Genomic DNA, 20,729 nt, shown 5'->3' with positions numbered 1-20,729 from the left:
ATCCCGTCACTAACTAGGATTCTTGATAAAGAAGAAAGTTTGATTAATATTAATTTCTCAACTTCCTTGGTAGATATAGCAAAATAGTTAAAAAATTTCTTCACCAAATATAATAAGGTAAAAATGGTACTGTCGTCATATAACTTTACCCTACAACTCTTATTGGAGAACTAAAGTAGGAATAAATCGACGAGAGACTTCATAAAAGCTATCTCTATATTTGTTAAAATTCAAATGTTTTCTTATGAAATTCCATGAAAAAAGTGTCAATTTTGGTGTGCCTTTCGAAGGTGGACCCTACAGCATGTCTTTTTTCTAAAGACGCTTTTCTGAGAATTTCAATGACGATTTACTGTGGTAAAAACAAGAATTTGCATGATGAACCTATGTTTTTCATTTATAATTTTTCTGTGATCTTAAATTGTAATTTTAAGATTTCATTTGATGTGATATCTCACAAACTAACGTGATTCCTCACAAACTTATGTTATTTTCAAGTTTTAGCTCATGTGGTCTGTGAAATTCTAAACAGATACAAGAAATTAATTCATGTGAAGTGTCCCACCTTAGCTCTATAACATGATGTGCAAAACGGTTGCTGCCTCTAGCTAAAAATTTTTGGGGGAAATTTCAATGGAGAATATGTTTATTTTCTTCGTTATGAAATAATAGAGCAACTCATTTTGTGACTAGGGTACTCCAATCTTTGGCTCACAATGACTACAGGTAACTTGAGGAATTATCATGGAATCGTCTACCACAATCACATAACACAAGCTGTTGATTCAATGACGAAGCCTGGATGTCGACTGTGATCCCCATTGCCGCATCAATCCTCCCTCGTTTAGAGTCGTTTGTAATAACTCCACCGACCCTCCTGTACCTTACATCAATACAAGATACGATGACTTATTTGACTTGGAAATACTCGACATTTCTCTTGAGAAGCATGAGATGCGAGTAAATGTTACAATCAGTCGAGTCTGCTATGACTCTTCCGGGTACGGTGTGTCAAGCATTTATGCAACCCTTCTCCTAGCTATCTTCCCCATATCCAGCACCAAGAACAAGTTCACCGCCGTCGGTTGCAACACGTCAGCCTCCTTCCAAGACCTCAATGGGAAGTTCTCTTTCGGGTGTATGTCCTCGTGCGGCAATGTTTCGGATGTCAGTAACGGGTCGTGCTTGGGTATTGTTTGCTGTGAGACAAGCATCCCTAACAATTCCTTCGGCTACAGAATCAACGTCAGCAGCATTTTCAATCATTCCAATGTCGTTGATGTCAATCCTTGCAGCTATGCCTTTGTCGCAGAAATTGGCTCATAGAACTTCTCGGTTGGCGATCTTAAGCAGCTTAAATTTAATAAGTCCACTCTAATTCTCGATTGGGCAATAGGAAATCAAACATGCGAGGACATCAAGAAGAATAGCACGAGCTACATGTGCAAAAACAACACCTCTTGCACTGACGCCGAAAATGGATCCAGGTAGAAGTGTAATTGTTTAAAAGGTTACCAAGGCAATCCTTATCTTGCGACTGATTGTCATGGTATATTGATAACATAATGTTAACTTATCCTTTTTATTAAAATGATCTTAGACGATTAGATACATTTGATGTGTGTGTTTAATTTGTGTCGATATTGATGAATGTGCTGATCTAGAGAATTACCTGTGTCAAGGAAAATGCCATAATGTTGACAGGAGTTATACATGTTCATGCCCAAAGGGTTATCACGGTAATGGCAAGAAGGGCAGTGGAGATGGACAAGTGTGCACTGCTAATTCATCATATTTGATGGAGATTTTGGTTGGTAAGTTCTAAGCTTATTTCGAGAATGTATAATTTGATTTCTTTTTGTTGAGAAAATTAACTATTCACAATTTCGCCCAATTTTTCTTCCACGGTCCTTGATTGGAAAAATTCAAAATGAAACTTTCTATATCCTTCTCAATGAAGTTTCTATGCATAAGATAAATGATATTATTTGATACATTGAGTACATTACACGTTACAAAGTGCATCACAATTGAGCTTCCTTAAAATTAAAAAATAGATTAAGTTTCCTCATTTCAATCGGTTTATCTTTCGTCATCAGAGTCCTGCTCCATCCTTTGTTATAGCTGAAGCTCACAGTCAGGTCTGTATTGCTGCCATCTCTTCTGCTTCTGTGGATCGACCGCATCCAGATCTGGACAGCTTATGGCGTCCGCCTGATTCAGGAGTTCTTAAGTTGAATGTAGATGGGGCTTTCAAGCCAGGCAATGATCGGGGATCAGTCGCCTTCGTTTGCCGAGATCATAAAGGAAAAATCATTGAAGGACTTACCAAGACCGTAACTGCGTCGTCTACTTTGCAGGTGGAAGCTCAAGCTTTGTGTTTTGCTCTCAATCATTTGATCAACTCAAACCGAACCTCTGATCCCGTGCTTATTGAATCTGATTGCCTGGTTTTGGTGGACGCCGTGCACGATCCTCTTCTGTCGCCATGGGAGGTTCGCCCCTTCATAGCTGAAGCTGCGTTTCTTCTTTCTAGCCTCGTCCAGTCGCGATTTTCGTTTTGCCCTAGAACGGCCAATGCTGCTGCGGATTGGGCTGCTAAGGCCCATGATAATGGTTTTTTGATGCCTTCTTGGGCTTCCTTTCCTCCGGCTCCTTTGCTCGATATTTTAGCAGTTGATATTTCTAGTTCTGGTTGTAATGCTACTATTATATAATATATTACCAGTTCCTGACCAAAAAAAAAAAATATCTGTACTCTTCCAGCGTCTTTTGATGTGGTGACATTGGGCTTTGTGTAAAGGTAAAAACTTTTTCCAACAATTGAAATCACGTCGCGAATATTAATGTCAATATTGTGTCTGAAAACCCACTATTTTACGGTGTGTGCAACCTTCGGTATTCGATTAGAGGGAGGTCACCTGTCTCAGGCAACCAGAGATTTGTTGTCACGTGAGAGGTGAGCATCCTCCAATTTCATAGCATGACCTCCAGAAAGAAAGGGGGGCATAGGTTTTTGTTCGCAAGAGCGGTTGGTGGCTCTTTGCCGAGCACTCGTGTGGGCGAAAACTGGTGGGAAGCAAGCTTAGGGATGGCTATTTTATCAATCCAAGAGGATATCCTTCCTTACTTTTTAGCCCCATTTAATGATTGAAAACCCATGCGTGATGAATGGATTTCGGGGCCAGGTAATATTTTTTTGCTCCCCGTCCAGGCCAATGTGACGAATGCATATGGCTAGCCTTCTTTTCCTTTTACTCTTTCTTTACTCCTCCTGAGATTTTCTATTTGAAGTGTTATTTCCTATGTTATCTCCTCATTTAACCTTGAGAACTTTAAATAATAAACACGGTTTAATTTTGCACAAACTGTAGGGATTTTACTCAATTCTGGCCAAAACTTCCAAGCGTGCCAGAATAAAGGACTAACTTTGACAGTAATCCCAAACCTGGCGTGCAGTTGGCTCAAAATGTTTACACCATTTTTCCACGCCGTTATTATCTTTTTCCTGCCTGTGGCATATTCTTTCATTCTTTTCCTCTTTACGTCATTTCTATCTTCTTATAATCATGAATTGTGCTTTTCTTTTTTTCTTTTCTTTTTTCTTTTAAACTTTGATATTATCACGAGAATGGTGATGAGATAAAGAAACTTGTCCTACATGAGGCATGAAATGGGTATGGTACTAGTTTTAAGTTGGGGGCGGGGGACGGGGGACGTAAACCCCGCCCTTGTCCTGCCCCACCTCACTGCGTTCCCCAAGTGCATGCTCAATTGCTTCTTTTTCTGGAGTTCCCTTTTCTTAAATGCAGTGAGTGGTAAAACGAAGACGGTGATTGATTCAATTGTGGATCTGCATGTGCTTTTTTTTTTCCTCTTTCCTCCTTAAAGTCAAACTTGTTCCTTTCTCTCTCGTGTTTTGATTAGCATCTAAGAACGGATAGAAATGGTTCAACAGGTTATTTCATCTTTCTTTTATGTGTGATGCATGACCTATACAACTTTTCTATTTGTTACACAAGTCATATTTACCATGATATTATTCAAATAGCGAGTTAATTACTATTGATTTGACAACATATATTCAAGGAGATGACATGAGTAAAAGAGGAAGTTATACTAACCCATTTTCAAAATTTTCTTCTAAGCTACTAGTCCTTCCCATTTTTGTGTCATCACAAGGGATACAGCAAATTATAGAGACAGGACTTGCGTTGAGTTATTTAAACGTATGCTTAGTTCAACGAAAAGATCTCTATACATGCATGCATTAAATGATGCGAATTTGGTTGAGTAAGACCTAGAAAACTATAAACAAGTATACTGTTGTGCCATGGGAAAAGAAAATACCTATTCTTGTGGTTAGTTTGAGTTTATTATTTCTTTCACATCGATTTAAACCTGTTAAATTGATGACATTCTTTATAGGCCATGGAAGTTCTCTCCGTGTGTGTGTGTGCGTTTTGGTAGATTAGCTTAACCAAATCCATTGTCCTAATTCAGACTCAAATTGTCCCAAAGCCACTAAGGTTTTCGAGGAAACCTCGTGATATAATTCTGCAGAAAGTTTCAAAGTGTGGCTGCTTTTACATGGTGGGATGATTTACTGTGCAATTAATAATATGGTCAATGAATGAAACCGGTGTTTCTTGGTTTCCCAACCTGTTGCTTCTCCACACCTGAATAGATATAGGGTGGCCTCGCCTTGGAAGGCTACATTCGATTTGGAATGGATCTGTAAACAGGTGTTACTGGGGCCATAATAGCGCTGCTATTCAGTATAGGCTTTCTATATTTGGGACACAAGAAAATGAAGCTCATTAGGCTGAAAGAACAATACTTCAAGCAAAATAGGGGCTTGCTTTTGCAGCAACAATTAATGAACCAGACAAAACCACAAAAGGTGCAAAAATCTTTAGCGCTGAACAGCTAGAAAAGGCCACCAACAATTATAATGAGAGTGTAATAGTCGGCCGAGGAGGATATGTAACTGTTTATAAAGGATCGTTACCAAATGATATGGTAGTTGCAATTAAGAAGTCCAAGTTCGTGGACCGGAGCCAAATTGAACAGTTCATCAATGAAGTCATCGTGCTTTCTCAAATTAATCATCGAAACATGGTCAAACTTTTGGGATGTTGTTTGGAGACAGAGGTGCCTTTATTGGTGTACGAATTTGTCAGCAATGGAACTCTCTTTGATCACATCCACAACCTAAACAGATCATCAAAATTGTCTTGGAAGACCCGATTGAGAATTGCATTGGAAACTAATGGAGTCCTCTCTTACTTGCACTCGGCAGCTTCCATTCCCATTATCCATCGAGATGTCAAGTCGGCAAACATCCTTTTGGATGCTAATTACACTGCAAAAGTTTCTGACTTCGGAGCTTCAAGATTAATCCCACTTGATCAAACGCAATTGTACACTATGGTTCAGGGAACATGGGGATACTTAGACCTTGAACACTTGCAAACAAGCCAATTGACAGAAAAAAGTGATGTTTACAGCTTTGGGGTCGTGCTAGTTGAGCTATTGACAGGGACGAAGGCACTTTCATTTGACCGACCGGAAGAAGAGAGGAGCTTGGCAATGTACTTTCTTTCATCACTAGAAAACGGTAAATTGTTTCAGATTGTTGAGGAAGTTATTGCAAATGAAGGAATCAACGAGCAGGTGAGGAAAGTTGCCAATCTTGCAAAGAGATGCTTGAAAATAAAAGGAGAGGAGAGACCAACCATGAAGGAAGTAGCAATTGAATTAGAGGGACTCAGAACAATGGCTGACCTTACTGGCGACGGTCATACAAATGTGAATCAGGAAGAGATGGTTCATTTGCCAAGATGTGTACATGGATATTAGTGGGCCCATGAACACTGGGTACACGGATAGCATGGAAGACCATGACATGTCAATATTCAGTAGTGGGAGATGAGAATACTTAAGTTACTAATACATATCTCGGTGTGTTGTGATAGATATGTGTGCGTATTTTAGCTTTAGAGAGCTTTTATATATAACTCAACAACTGTATGTAAAAATGGTCTCTTCCGTCTACCACCGTATGTTTGTGATGTCTTTGAGATTAGGGAGCTATCTTGTCTTTGAGTTCGAGGATATAGTTTGTCCAACTTGGTTGAATATTTTTCTTGGGCAATTCCATTGTTTTACCTAGAACGAAATTTTTGTGTGCCAATTATACGCATGACATGTATTTAATTCTACACACTGCCAACCGAAATAAGCTTCACGTTTGGGTCTTTCATCGGGTGACTTATCATCTACACTGTTTTTCTAATTAACTCTGTGAAGTATAATATCCATATTTTTAACCAACCAATAAAAGATATTTCCTTGAATTAGTGATGGAGGAAAATAAAGTCCAATGAACATATGTATTTTATGGGCTCAGTATTCACTTACCTAAGGAGGGTCTTTTCATGGCACAACAAAAGTATCGAATGCAGCCATATGGCATATCTAAAAACCGAGAATTTGTGTTTTTGATAAAGAACAAATATTGGTCAAAACTATTTTTTCACATGATAAAATGAGCCAATTGGCAGGTAGGATGCTGGTGCGGCATGTAACACTTCTTAGCAGAGTTGAATTAGCTGATTGGTTCATTAGAACGACTATAGGTAACTGCTGGGTTTCATTGTTACTGTAATGTGAAGTAGAGGAAGATTTATCTTCAAGTTCTGATTGAATATACAAATAATTGATCCATATAATGCAAATGTTTCGTGAGACACACGTCAAGCGAATGTTTGGCTCTATACAACCTTCCTCGTTGACAACTCTAAAGATGGAAAATATACGAAGTTTCAATCTACCAACATAAATGCACTCATTGTGAAAAGCACACTTCATGCACAAAAACTCTATCACGACACTCTTTCTGTGTCGCAACAAGGAAACACATGGTTTTAAAGATAATATCGAATGGGGGACCAACGTAATTCTCCCAAACCCTTACCTCGTTAATGTTGGCTTCATTGCTAACCTATTGGGATTGGATAGAAACCAAATGAAAAATGGGAATATAACTCACTTCCTATGCAATCAGAAATCTAGAGTTAGGGACCTGATTATACTAATTAAAAAAAATAGTACTCTTTGGTTCCTAAATTTGATTATTTTATAGCTAAAGCGTCCAAGTAGTCTTTTCACCAAATTATAAATTCCGAGGATTTTGTCCACTAAGTGCCCATGCAATTTTTTTTTTTTTTAAACTGATCATAAAAAAATGGTAACCTACATTGAAAAACAATATAAAAGAAATAAAATTAATTCATCAAAGATAATAATGATAGATTGAATAAAAAGTAAATTGTAGTAAAGTAATCTGATATGAGATAGGCAAAAAAAATATAACATGACCTTGTTATTAAGCTCTAGGACAGCAATTACCATAAGTTTAGTTCAAATTGAGTTCTACTTCTAAATAAACTAAACTATTTAAAACTAAACTAGATAATCATGAATTTCCCTACACCATGTATGTACTATCTAAATGAAACTAAATTAATTATTAATACTAAAATATAACCTAACGATCAAATCAAGGTTTATTTTCCCAATCGAGTTTTCCATTTTTTATTTTATTATATTTTTGAATTTTATTTATTATTATTATCTTTTATTATCTACTAGAAGGGGCATGGGTCGGGCCCTTGAGCCCGGCCAGTATGTGAGCCAGCATTGGATTTTGTAGGTCTGGGCTTTGGTCACAAGTTGGGATTTGTCACACAAAGCCCTCTTTTAGACACAGGCTCTTCAAGCCTAGTTTTATTATGACAACGTTTAGCCCTAAGCCCAATCTCATGAAGACTGATTTGAACCCCCTTTTCACTGTGTTTTATTAAGCCCATTTCTGAATGTAGCCGAACTGCACTGTGGAAAATATTTTCCGGAAAAACATTTTTCTCATTTTAAAAAACATTTTACCTAAAAAAATTAGTCAACAAAAAAAATTTCCTAATCAACGAAAAACTATGCTCAAATTGAAGGAAATGATTTCTTGCTTGAAAAAGTCGAAAAATATTTTCCAAAATACCATCGGATATTGGTGCTTAGCCCCATAACCATATGTTTGAAACGGAATTTCTATTTCCAAGTCTCCAACTAAAACACCTTAAAACTGAAATGAGCCTGAGCTTACTAAGTGACTAAAACCCAAATCCGTTAAACCTAATTAAGTCTTTCTTTGTAACATCGTGTAATCAAAAGGCCTTATAGCTTTCTTCTTCAAGCACCTTCCACAGTGAACCACGCTTGTTATTTATTTAGCCAAAAACGACATTCTTTACCGTGTTGACAGCCACCGCAGGTCACCACTTCACGAATTCAAGGAAGATACAGGCATGAGAAAAGAATAAGGCAATAAGGACCTGGAAGCGGACATCCAGACTCATACGATCTACCTCCATTATTCCTCGCTAAAATAAGCTATCGAATGATGCAGGAGCACACAAAAACATAGAACAAAAAGAAACAAAAAAGGTGTTTGGATTCGGCCTCAGAGTAAGATGAAATATGTTCGAACTCAAATCTAAATACTAACAAATTAAGTGATATTAATCAATCTATGTCAATGCATCTTTGGGTTCAGGCAAAATCATAGGCTATTTCTTATTCGTATTTCAAAGACATTTATCAAAATGTTGTGCATGCAATCGGCGATGAAGGGGGGAAACAAAACAACAATGGCTTTGGATTAGAGATCAAGTTCAAACAAAGTCAATCGAAGATGTATACAAGCACAGCCGTGGATTCGAGTTGAATCAAATTCGATCCTAATCTAGGACATGTTCTCTTGGCTCTATTACTCCCTCCCTCAATACAGGGCATAACAGTGAAGATAGAATACCTGATTAGTGAAGCAACGCGAAGCTACGAAGATCGAGGAAAGAAACTCGGACGTTCAACGACAATGAATACTGGCACCAGCGAAGTAATCTCGAACGGGAGCTGAGCCACTTCGTTTCCGACCGAGGAACGGAGCAGGGTGAAGCTCCGATGCACGGCGTCAGAAATGGCCAGCAACGTCTGGGATCGGTGTCTGACCTCGATCTCGGTTGTCCGTTTCCCGCGCCTTCTTCTTCCGTCCTGGAACGAGCCGAAGGAAAGAAGAAAATGGACTGGGGTCTTTTTCCTTTCTTATTTATTATTTATTTATTTTCTCGCCATCTATACTTTTGTACTTTAACGAGAATGAAAATTTAAATTGTTAACCAAAATTTGGGTGTCAACAAACTCTTATAATTATTGATTCCCCATTCAATTTCAAGCTAACACAAAACCTAATCATAAAGATTTCAATAACAGCCATGCATGACATATGGCAAAAGTGAAGATTTCCGACAAATGGACAAAATGTATCAAAAAGGAAGGATTTGTATTTTTACTTTATGCTTTCATGTTCGTATTGACTAGGATTATTTTGCATGCTCGAAACATTGCATGTGCTTACATTAAGATTCGATTGATATTGCAATTTTGTGATTTATCTCTTCTTTCAATCAGAGGACGAATCTACATGATACGGTTGGATCCATTTATGTAAAACTCCATGTAAACTCTAGCGGAAATCTAAATAGATGTGAAGATTTTTTACCCGTGCAACCTACCTCCATCTTGCTAGTTTAGTTAATAGTGGGAGCCTAGTGTCTCATTGAGTTTAAAGCTGTTTTGTGCAAGTAAGCTCATTTAAGGAATTTGGTGCCTTAAACCTGGTAGAAAATGACATGTCTTTATTAAAGTCTTTTCGGAGATGTAAGTGGAATTGTGCACAATGTTTTGAGTGCTTTTTACTATTTGCTCTCACAATTTGACTTTTATTAAACGGATTTTTTTTTTTGAAATGTTTTGAAGTACGCAAATTAAATATACGATCGGATAGATATGATGATCCATAATCGTCTTCAAAATATGAAATTTGTTTTGAGTTTATTAGAAAAGCCAATGAGTGATGTTTTGTTCTATTTTAAGATTCAAACTCCCTAATAGAAATCTTGGAATATTGTAGAAAGAAATTTTTATGGTTATTATGCTTTGTTATCATTCAACTGATGGAATTTGTTAACTAGTTGGCCTCTTTCGTCCATCATTGTTATTTCACGACTAATAAGCAATATTAGGTTTTGGAATTGTTCAAACATAGAGTTTAACAAGAAGTCCCTTTCTTCGTATAAAAGGAAATGGTCAGGTCTTCTCCTTTCCCAATCAACTTTCATTTTTTGCCTTAATCAACTCCCCAAACGGAAAAATTTGCCACGCACGCACACTATGAAAAATTGATTGTGGAAGGAGAAGACCAGACTTTTTCTTTCCCACGGAATGAGAGACATTTCCTTAAAGTCCAGAATCCTAGACTATTCTCTCGAGATTATTTGAAAAGTAAGAGCAGCTCGTTTTGTGACAAGAATAGCTTGTTCTTCTCGACGGGCCATTGAGGAATTATGCGGAACTCACCCTAGCTGAATTCCCAATATCCAGCACCAAGAAGAAGTTCCCCGCCTCGATTGCAAACACATAGCATCCTTCGTAGACCGCCGAGGGAAGTTCTCTTTCGAGCGTATGTCTTCGTGCAGCAACATTTCGAACGTCAGCAAACAGGTCGTGTGTTCCGGAATAGGTTGCTGCAAGACGAGCATCCCTAGGAATTCCTTCGACTATGACATCTCCGTAGAGAGCTTTTTCCAATCCTGCCTACGGCTTCTGGGTTGGTGATCTTTCGCAGCTTAAATTTAAAGAGTTGGGCTCTAGTTCTCGACTGGGTGATAAGGGATAAAACATGCCAGGACGCCAAAAAAGAAAGGCAAGAGCTACATGAGGAAAAGTACCAAAAAAGTCATAAACCTATTGTTTTGTACCAATTCAGTCATAAACTTTTCAATTGAACCAATTCAGTCCTAAACCTTTTACTATTGGTACCAATTCAGTCCATCCGGCCAATTTTGGCCAGCCGACGCTGACGTGGACGTTGACCGGTGGCCGAACGCCGACGTGGAAATTTTTATGATTTTTTAATTTTTTTTCGATTTTTTAATTTTTTTTCGATTTTTTAATTTTTTTAATTAATTTTTTTCTGTCTTCTTCCTAGTGCTTGGGCAGACGAGCCAGGCATTGAGGCTCGGTGACCACTGGGCGAGGGCCGCGAAGCCCTCGCCTACCGCCGACGAGGGTTGTGGCCCTCGCGAGGCCTCTCCCAGGGCCGCCAGTGAGGAGGCTTCGCCCAGATCTAGGCAAGGCCAACCTCGACTGCGGCCTTGGGTGAGGCTGAGCGGCCCTCGCTTAGCCTTGCCCAGATCTAGGCTAAGCCACCTCGCTCACGGCCCTAGGTGAGGCGAGCGAGGGCCGCGACCCTCCCGGCGGCTAGCAAGGGCCGCTCAGCCTCGCCCAGATCCGAGTGAAGCCACCTCCCCCAAATCTAGGCGAGGCCAGCCTTGCCCGCGGCCCCAGGAGAGGCTGGGCGAGTCGGCGAGGGTTGCAGCCCTTGCCCAGTGGCCGGCGAGCCTCCGATGAGGCTTGCCGGCCAATGCAAGGAAGAAGACAGAAAAAAGAAAAGGAAAAAGAAAAAAATTAATAAAAAATTCAAAAAAATCATTAAAAAATCATTAAAATATTGTCACATCAACATTCAACCACCGCCCGACGTCCACGTCAGCGTCGATCGGCCAAAATTGGCCGGATGGACTGAATTAATACCAATAGTAAAAATTTTATAATTGAATTGGTTCAATTGAAAAGTTTAGGACTGAATTGATACCAATGAAATAGGTTTAAGATTTTTTTGGTACTTTTCTCAAGCTATATGTGCACCAAGAACACCAGTTGCACCGACGCTAAAAAAGGATTCAGGTATGTTTAGAAGGTCCCAGTAAGTTAGTACATCAACATTCTTGAACTTGTCCTTTATATTCATATGGCTTGAGAAAACTAGATACGTTTGATGTGCGGGCTTAGTTTGTGTTAACATTGATGAATGTGTGGATCTAGAGAAGAACCCAGTTGAGGGATTTGCCATAATGTTGAAGGAGTTTATACACAATCATGCCCAAGCGGTTGTCATGATGATGGCAAGAATGGTGGTGGAGATAGATAAGGATGCATTGCTAATCCATCACATTTAATGAAGATTTTGGTTGGTAAGTTCTTTCATATTACTTGGAATTCCTGACTCAAGAGACATACTATCCTAGCTTATTTTGAGAATACATGACTTTATTTTATTTTGGTTTAGGAGAAATTAATTATTCACATTTTACTTGGTGTATTCTAATCACCGAAGTTTTTATGCAATCTGATAAAGAAAAAAGTTTCTATGCAAAAGATAAATGAGATTACAATGCAGTAAGCACATCACGTGTTACTTATTACACTACAATTGAGCTATCTTAAAATCCAAAAATAGATTAACTTCACTCAGGTCAATGTTTCTACTCTAAGATCATCTATTGACTTGGTGACCTTGGGTTTCGTGTATATGTAAATACATTTTCTTCACCAGAGGTCACATTGTGAACAATAATATTTGCACCGACTGAATTGTAATTTGCGTCTTCTTCGGTGCTGTTAATCGTATAAGTATAGCGTGGAATTGTAAGTCGGTCAGCCACCTTCTTGCATCATAGCAAACCTTAAAGATATTCCAGTTCAAGTGTTATTTCTTGTATTCTTTCCTCATATAACCGTTAAAACTTTGTATACTAAAACACAACTTAATTTCGCATGCAATTTAGAGATTACCCAATTTCCCTAACTCTCAAACATGTCGAACTAAAAAGCTAATTTTTTATAGCTATCCCAAATCCGACACGTTGTAAGCTCTAATGCTATGTCTAGTCACCAAATGTCTAGTTATGATAGGATTTGATAAAATATAATATGAAATTCATGGATTTTGCTTTATCATATTTATTGTTTGATGATTGCAGTAATAAAGTCAGATATGTTTATATTATATCAAAAATATTACAAATAGAGATAGTAAAAATCTCTCGCAACGTTCTTGCCTACTTTATTTTAATTTTATTTTCCTCTCCTTTTTAATTAATTTCTTTTTTATTTCTTTCTTCCCCTTCCATCATTCTCTAATAAAAGTTTATTAAATAGTAAATTATACTAATATACCTAAAATATTAAAACACATAAAATATATAATAAATATAAGTATATATTTAAATTTATATATTGAATCTATATTATAAAATAGGATTAAAGTCGAATATATAAATAAAAATAAGATTAAATGAAAATAATTGAAATTTTTTATTTTTTATTTTGAATTTATTATATTAGAATTCAAATATTAATGATATTAAAATAAAATTTTAATTTTGTTAATTTAAGAAGTTTGTTATTCAAGAAAAATAACTTTTTATTATTAATATTAAAAAACCTATCAACCTTTATTCTACCTTCCCATAAGATATATTTATCTGGTCTATATTCTCTTTATATTTGACTTTATCCTATTTTGCGTAAGTAATAAATACAAGATATAATAAATTCTTAAATTTTATCCTAATTATCAAATGTAGCCTAAATATTTATGCAATTCCAGCAAAGTGTTGTCATCTTTTGATTTCTTGTGACGCATTCGTTTATTCTTTTACTCTATACGTCGTTTTTATCTTCTTACAATCATGAATCATGCTCATGGAAATCTTTAAAATCGATATTAGCGTGGGGGGGCGGGATGGAATGGTAGAGAAATCCGAGTAGTCGCGAGAATAGTGATAAGACAAAGAAACTTGCCCTGCAGGGATAAGAAAAAATTCCTAAAAAATCCAAAATTTCTTGATGGTTGGGCCATGTGGCCCCACCAATCAAAAAAAGTTGTTGAGCCTGTATTAGCTCATTAGGGCCCTTGGGCCTGACCCCATCTAAGCCCAAAATGAGGCATGGCCTTGTTTAAAACGGGCTCATGCCTGGCGCGTCCCAGTCGTGCCGGGCCATGCCCTGGCTTGGCCCATTACCCACCTCTCTAGTGTGTCGAGAGAGAGAGAGAGAGAGAGAGTGTGCGCTTTTTTTTTTTTTTTTTTTAACTTTTGACGGAATCTTTGACCAATTGAATCGGGCAATTTGCCCGCCTTAGAAGACTTTTTTAGAGAGCGGCCAAAATGAGAAAGGGTCATGTCCAAGTCGATCCGCGTTTTTTCTTACATAAGAAAATCGGCAATTTGCCACCCACGTTTTATGGGAAAGTCAAACCCTCCCCTTGTACCCAAATCTGTGACAATTTAGTCCCTAAATTGGTGGAAATAAGTTCGCTTTACCCTAATTCACCATAGCCTAAGCAAATAAATTCTAGACTGCTTTTCCTTGCCTAGCCAACAGAACCCGAAGAAGACAAAGAAAAACAAAAAACAAAAACAAAAAAAAAAAAAAAAAAAAAAAAGAAGAAGAAGAAGAAAAATCTCCACACCGTAGTCAAAACTTCTCCTATTTGTTGTTATAGAAGTCGAGGTTAACAAATTTACATTTTTAAACTGCATGAGTAAATTAGACAAATTTTGAGGAGTAAAACGACATCAGGTGAAAGGAGCAAAACGACATTGCATTGTTTTCGAGGGCGTAAAGTGGCATTTCCCTTCTCCTTTTTCTTTTTTGGTCTCTTATCTTTTCTTCGTTTGACCTCTCACATCTTCGACGCAAAGTGCCATTTACTCGAAATTTATTTGATATAGTGATGACACATGCGGATGTTATATGAACGTCACCTGATGTTGTCAATGAGCGAACGCGTTCCTTTGTTATAAGAACACGCGTGATCCATTTCCACGATACACCAAATTTGCACAGAGAGAGAGAGAGAGAGAGAGAGAGAGAGAGCCATGGGTTCAGAGTGGAATCCTTTGGAGACAACGAGGATGTTGTTAGTGGTCGGACAGTTATTACTGATATCATCGTCATTATCATCTTCTCAAACTGTATCTCCCAACTGCCAAGAAACTTGTGGAGTCGTCGCTGTGCCTTACCCCTTCGGCATCGGAGATGGTTGCTACTTGAACGACCGCTTCTCCATCCGCTGCAATGTCACCGATGGTGCTGCCTCCACCCCGAAACCCTACTTACGGGATTCCAACATCGAAGTCCTCAACATATCGATCGACGGCGAGCTCCGCATCTACACCCATATTGGCAAGGACTGCTACACCGAGGCTGGCGCACAGGAACAGCGGAGCTCGCTCGCCTACGCCATCCTCTCCTCTTTCCCTTTCTCCAACACCAAGAACAAGTTCACGGCCATCGGGTGCGACACGGTCGCCGTGATCGCAGGATCTAATGGGCAGGGATTCTCGAGCGGCTGCCTCTCGGTGTGCACCGGGATGGACGACGTGACTGATGGGGCGTGCGATGGTATCGGGTGTTGCCAGACCACTATACCCGAGATGCTCCTCAATTACAATGCCAGTGTGGGCAGCCTGAAGAACCACACCAACGTGTGGAGATTCAATCCTTGCAGTTATGCATTCTTAGTTGAAGACAAGTCCTTCAATTTCAGTAAAGAGGATCTTAAAGGCATGAAGAACACGGTGGTCCCCTCGGTGCTCGACTGGGCCGTTTGGAAGGAAACTTGTGACGAAGCAGCGAAGGACCCGGCGAGCTTCGCTTGTAAGGCGCACAGCGAGTGCTTTGATTTTGCCGACATCGGTTACCGATGTAATTGCTCTTCTGGGTATGAGGGGAATCCATACCTTGGCTGTGTAGGTGGGTATATATTCTGAGTGCTTGATGATGACATTTTGATGCTTTTTTTTTCTCTCTCTCTATTGGAGTTTACATTTTAACGTGCTTTTAATTTGCAGATATCAATGAATGTGATGATCCAGAGAAGTACCCGTGTGATGGAATTTGCCATAACATCGAGGGGAGTTATACATGCTTATGCCCAAAGGGTTATCATGATGATGGCAAGGAGGGTGGAGATGGATCGAGATGCATTGTTAATTCTAAATCATCACATTTGGTGACCATTTTGGTTGGTAAGTTCATTTGACTGTTTAGCTATTTCAATTTTGATGTGTTTTACGAGAAAATACTATTCATATATTTAGCCCAATTTTCTTGTATATTTCCCTTTCTTGGAGTAAGTTTACAACAAAACTATCTCTATCCTTTTGATTGAAATTTCTATCTGAGGAGATTAAGTGTCAAATTGGGCTGCTAATTCCAAGTAGCTATCTTAAAATCACTCACGACAATGTCTTTGGCATTGGAAGACTCAATGATCTTGGGTCAATGTGAACACATTTTTTTTTTCAAATTGTGAGTGCGATCTTATGACTTTGCCATAATTATGTGATATTTCATATTTGTTATTGAAAACTATTCTCGCGCGGACCCGCCGGTAGGTGTCATTGAATCTATCAAGATGATCATAAAAAAAAGTGTAGATGTAGCAAAATTGGTGTTTCTATTTTATTGAAATCTAGAACTATGGACGCTTGGAACATATGAATGATTTGTTCAATCTCTTTCGCTAATAACTTAAATTATTAACTAAAAAAAAAAAAGAGGAAGGAAAAATGCTGTACCAATCGTTATCATTGAGCCCACTGTAGGAATATTTGTTTTTTTTTTTTTTTTTTTTTTTTTGAGCAAGGTATGAATATTTGTTTGCAGAGTCCTAAAGTCAAGCTTACCGCTTTGTCTTTTAATATAGAAGTTGTTGCAAAATAATATTTGTTTTCAGAGTCCTAAAGTCAAGCTTGCCGCTTTGTCTTTTAATAAAGTTGTTGCAAAATGTTATTCAAAGATGCTATTTCTTGCCATTTTCCATTTCATTGAAAGCGATATCCATTTGCTGGACTTGGTGAAACTAGCACCTCTAATTGAATTGTTTCGACTCAATCATGCAACATCCATTTGTTCAGAACACGACCTTTCAACAGCTTTTATTGAGGCAAGAGACCATCGTTGACTCGGAAAACTGCACCGACACTCGTTATAATCACCATTGCAGCTTTCGCTTTGGGCATTAGTGTAGATCATCGAGATTTCACAAATGGTATTCTATTGAAATTTTGTGGTGACGATAAGTGGTTTCTATTACAGGATAGATTTTCTTTAAGAATGAGAAGGGAATGGAATTTTGAAGGTTGTTATAGGTAGTCACTCTGATACAAATTTGCCTGACGGAAATTTAGGGTGCGAATGGTAACGCTTCTTAGCTAGAGAAGAGTTTTTTTTTTTTTTTTTTCAGAAATGGTTCTTTTCTATTTATATTCGGGGAACAATTTCTGAGTAAAATAAGGTGTTTGATAACTACACAAAATTTCTACTCCAGAAATAGAAAAAGAATAGAAATGTGTTTGGTAACTACACAAGAGTTTGTATTTTTTGTATTTATTTGTTTTTTATTCTTGCTCACGAATTGCTGGCTGTCGCCGCCTGCCGTCGCCGCCCGCCGCATGACCGTCGGCCGCCGACCGTCACTGCCAACCGGTCGCCGATGGCCAATGGGCTGTGGGTGGCGGTCGTGTGGTGGCGAGCGGCAGCGGTCGTGGCTCCAGGCGGTTGGAGGTGGCCGCGGCAAGAGAGAGGAACAAGAGCAAAATAAAAAAGAAAATTAGCTTATTTCTAGAAATTGTTCCAGGGAATAAGAAGCTACTTTTTTTTGTTTCTTATTTATGTTCCAAATATATTCCCGAGAACAAAAAAATAGATAAATTGTTCCCGAGAACAAATGTTTTATCAAATGGATTTCTGTTCTTTTTTTTATTCCGATGAACAAAAGAACAAAATTCGGAGAAAAAGAAATGTTATCATGCACAGCCTTATTGAGTTCTCCTTTTTAAGCATATTGGCTTCATGATTTAAATTAAACTATACGTTCATAATTTTTTTATCCATATTCATTTTGCTAAATTAGGTCAAATTGTCCCTAAATTGCCTAGTTTCTTGACAACGAAGATTATGGTTTATTGTCTGCAGAAACTTTACAGACTTTTTGTGGCTGATGTTTAGGAGTTCTTTCCTTGTACATTGATATCAAGTATTCTAACAAAATTTGTGTTTCACGCAGGTCTTGGTGTGGGCATAATAGTGTTGTTATTCAGCGCAGGCTTTCTGTATTTGGGACTTAAGAAAAGGAAACTCATTAGGCTCAAAGAACAATACTTCAAGCAAAATGGTGGCTTGCTTTTGCAGCAACAATTACACGAACACGATAGAACCACAAACGCCGCAAAAATCTTCAATGCTGAGGAGCTAGAGGTGGCCACCAACCATTATGATGACAGCAGAATAGTCGGCCGAGGAGGATATGGCACCGTTTACAAAGGGATCTTGCCGAATAGCACTATAGTTGCGATTAAGAAGTCCAAGCTGGTGGACAAGAACCAAATCGAGCAATTCATTAATGAGGTCATAGTGCTTTCCCAGATCAATCATCGAAATGTGGTCAAACTATTGGGGTGTTGTTTGGAAACAGAAGTACCTCTGTTAGTGTATGAGTTCGTGAACAATGGGACTCTCTTCGAACATATCCACAACCCGAACAAGTCCTCCAAGATGTCCTGGGAGACCCGGTTGAGAATTGCCTCGGAAACTGCAGGAGTCCTATCATATTTGCACTCTGCAGCTTCCATTCCTATAATCCATCGAGACGTCAAGTCGACGAATATCCTCTTGGATGCTAATTACACTGCGAAAGTCTCTGACTTCGGAGCTTCACGATTAGTCCCGCTTGATCAAGCTGAATTGTCTACAATGGTTCAAGGAACATTGGGATACTTGGACCCTGAATACCTGCACACTAGTCAATTGACGGAAAAAAGCGATGTTTATAGCTTTGGCGTTGTGCTAGTCGAGTTGTTGACAGGGAAGAAGGCGCTCTCTTTCGATCGACCCGAAGAAGAGAGAAGCTTGGCCATGTACTTTCTTTCGGCGTTGAAAGAAGATCGGTTGTTTCAGATTGTTGAGGAACTCATGGCACATGAAGACAATGAGCAAGTGAAGAGGGTTGCCGATCTTGCAAAGAGGTGCTTGAAATTAAAAGGCGAAGCGAGGCCAACCATGAAGGAAGTGGCAAGTGAATTGGATGGAATAAGGGCAATGGCTAACCATCCATGGGTTAATATTGATTTGAATTCAGAAGAGACCGTTCATTTGCTCGGAGAGATGACTGACTCCATTGTTTATGCAGAGAGTAGTAACACCACGAACACCGGGTATACTGATAGCATGAAAAACCATGTCATGCCACCAGTTAATAGTGGCAGATGAGAAGATTGTACAACATTATACCTTTGACTTTGATAATATTCATTATTCACTTGTCAGTAGCATCATAAGCCAATAGGAAAAGGTACTTTTTTCTGGCGTTTCGTGGATTTTTATTTTATTTTTCCTTTCTGCTGAATAAACAGAACATGGGGAGATAATACTATGCACGGGTTTTAGTTGGGGTGTATCTCATGTTTAATGTGCTAATTCAGGAGTTCGGTATTGTTTTAGATACTGACAGACATTAATGTGATAGCATACTTAAGCCATGACTTTTCGTACAATGTACATGCGTGACTGTCGTATTAGGCTAGTGATCAATTAATCCATTGTCAAAATGATATCACCCCGCTGTAAGTCTGTGCCTGAATTCCCCTCCATTAAAAGGATTTTGTATGGATTGACTCAATAGCTGTGACTTATCCAATTTAGGAGCTGGGATCGGTCACATGCAAAGAGCAAATAGTGCCCAAGCTGAGTGAAACATTGCAGGGAAGCAAACAAGTTCCTTGAACCTGGTTCAGCCGGATTGTTCATAATTCTATCAAGTGCGAATTCAAGAGAAGTGACGCCAAACTTCATTTGAAAGCACAACTTGAGTTTTGACGGTGTATCTGCATGGTGGTACTTTGCTAGTTGTGGCTGGAAGTGATTCAGCAATGATTATGCAGTAAGAACCATGAAAAACTTCGAATTGATCGCCCTCAGGTTTAGAAGTTACTTTCTGGGCATTCAAATTTCTCAATCCGATGAAGGAATCTAGTTCTCTAGAGAAATATATTTATGTTAATTTCTGCCAGGGAAGGGATATTCAAGATGGATCAAGGAAAATCAGTTGTCATTTCCTCTGCTTTTGAATGAAAAGCTGAGGAAGGATGATACTGAAAAGATGGTTCACGGAAAGATGCATAGAGGTTTAATTAGCAACTTGCCATACATTACACAACCATATTTGATCAATTATGTAGCGACAGGCAAGCTTGTTATGTAAATTTATGCAATGTCCACATATTCTTGCAACTCAAAGGAGGGTAAGATACTTGAGATAACATCAGATTTGGATGCCAGTTACATAATGTTAATTTTGAGCATAACTACATACTTAGAAATTACAGAAAGAATCAGTGTCCAGAATCACAGATTTGGGAATATATCTACAAAGACTCTCCTGCAGTTAGGATATATTCGGCTTGATAACTACAAGAAAGATCCGGCCAATAATTGAATGAAACTCTTGAATCCTTTTCTACAAGGATTTAAGCTGTCTTCATGTTATGAGCGTCTATCCGTGGTCTATATCTCATGCTAAAGTCTCATTTCTGCACAAACAGTCGGGAAAACCCAGCTTCTCTGTCTCTGTCCATGAACTTTAGAAGAACACGAGCATAATCAAGCAGCGTCAACTTATTTCTCCCAAAACCCTTGAGACTTTGGGTAGGCGTATATTATATCCAGATAACACGTATCATTAATACAGCGACTCATTCGAG

The 20,729-nt window shown here is 38.5% G+C and overlaps 1 protein-coding gene and 1 pseudogene across 1 annotated transcript; both read left to right on the top strand.

Annotated features, from left to right (window-relative positions):
- Window positions 1-954: 954 nt before the first annotated feature.
- On the top strand, window positions 955-5,862 carry LOC104452339 (annotated as a pseudogene).
- An 8,955-nt stretch (window positions 5,863-14,817) lies between these two features.
- Window positions 14,818-19,338, top strand: LOC108960421 (putative wall-associated receptor kinase-like 16). The gene is made up of 3 exons (XM_018875723.2): window positions 14,818-15,720; window positions 15,819-15,995; window positions 18,038-19,338. Exons 1-3 carry the CDS (start codon window positions 14,844-14,846, stop codon window positions 19,237-19,239), a joined length of 2,256 nt encoding a protein of 751 aa, XP_018731268.1. The 5' UTR covers window positions 14,818-14,843; the 3' UTR covers window positions 19,240-19,338.
- Window positions 19,339-20,729: the final 1,391 nt, after the last annotated feature.

The sequence above is a fragment of the Eucalyptus grandis genome, chromosome 9 (genome assembly GCF_016545825.1).
Source record: "Eucalyptus grandis isolate ANBG69807.140 chromosome 9, ASM1654582v1, whole genome shotgun sequence".
Lineage (NCBI taxonomy): Eukaryota > Viridiplantae > Streptophyta > Magnoliopsida > Myrtales > Myrtaceae > Eucalyptus > Eucalyptus grandis.
Note: the sequence above shows the minus strand (reverse complement) of the source record. Positions and strands in the feature narration are given on the sequence as shown.

What these genes read in the sequence shown, in the direction of transcription:
- LOC108960421 (XM_018875723.2), top strand. Translation starts at nt 14,844, where the DNA reads ATGGGTTCAGAGTGGAATCCTTTGGAGACAACGAGGATGTTGTTAGTG. An exon ending in TCCATACCTTGGCTGTGTAG is followed by an intron (nt 15,721 to 15,818) that starts GTGGGTATATAT and finishes TTTAATTTGCAG; the next exon opens with ATATCAATGAATGTGATGAT. An exon ending in TTTGGTGACCATTTTGGTTG is followed by an intron (nt 15,996 to 18,037) that starts GTAAGTTCATTT and finishes TGTTTCACGCAG; the next exon opens with GTCTTGGTGTGGGCATAATA.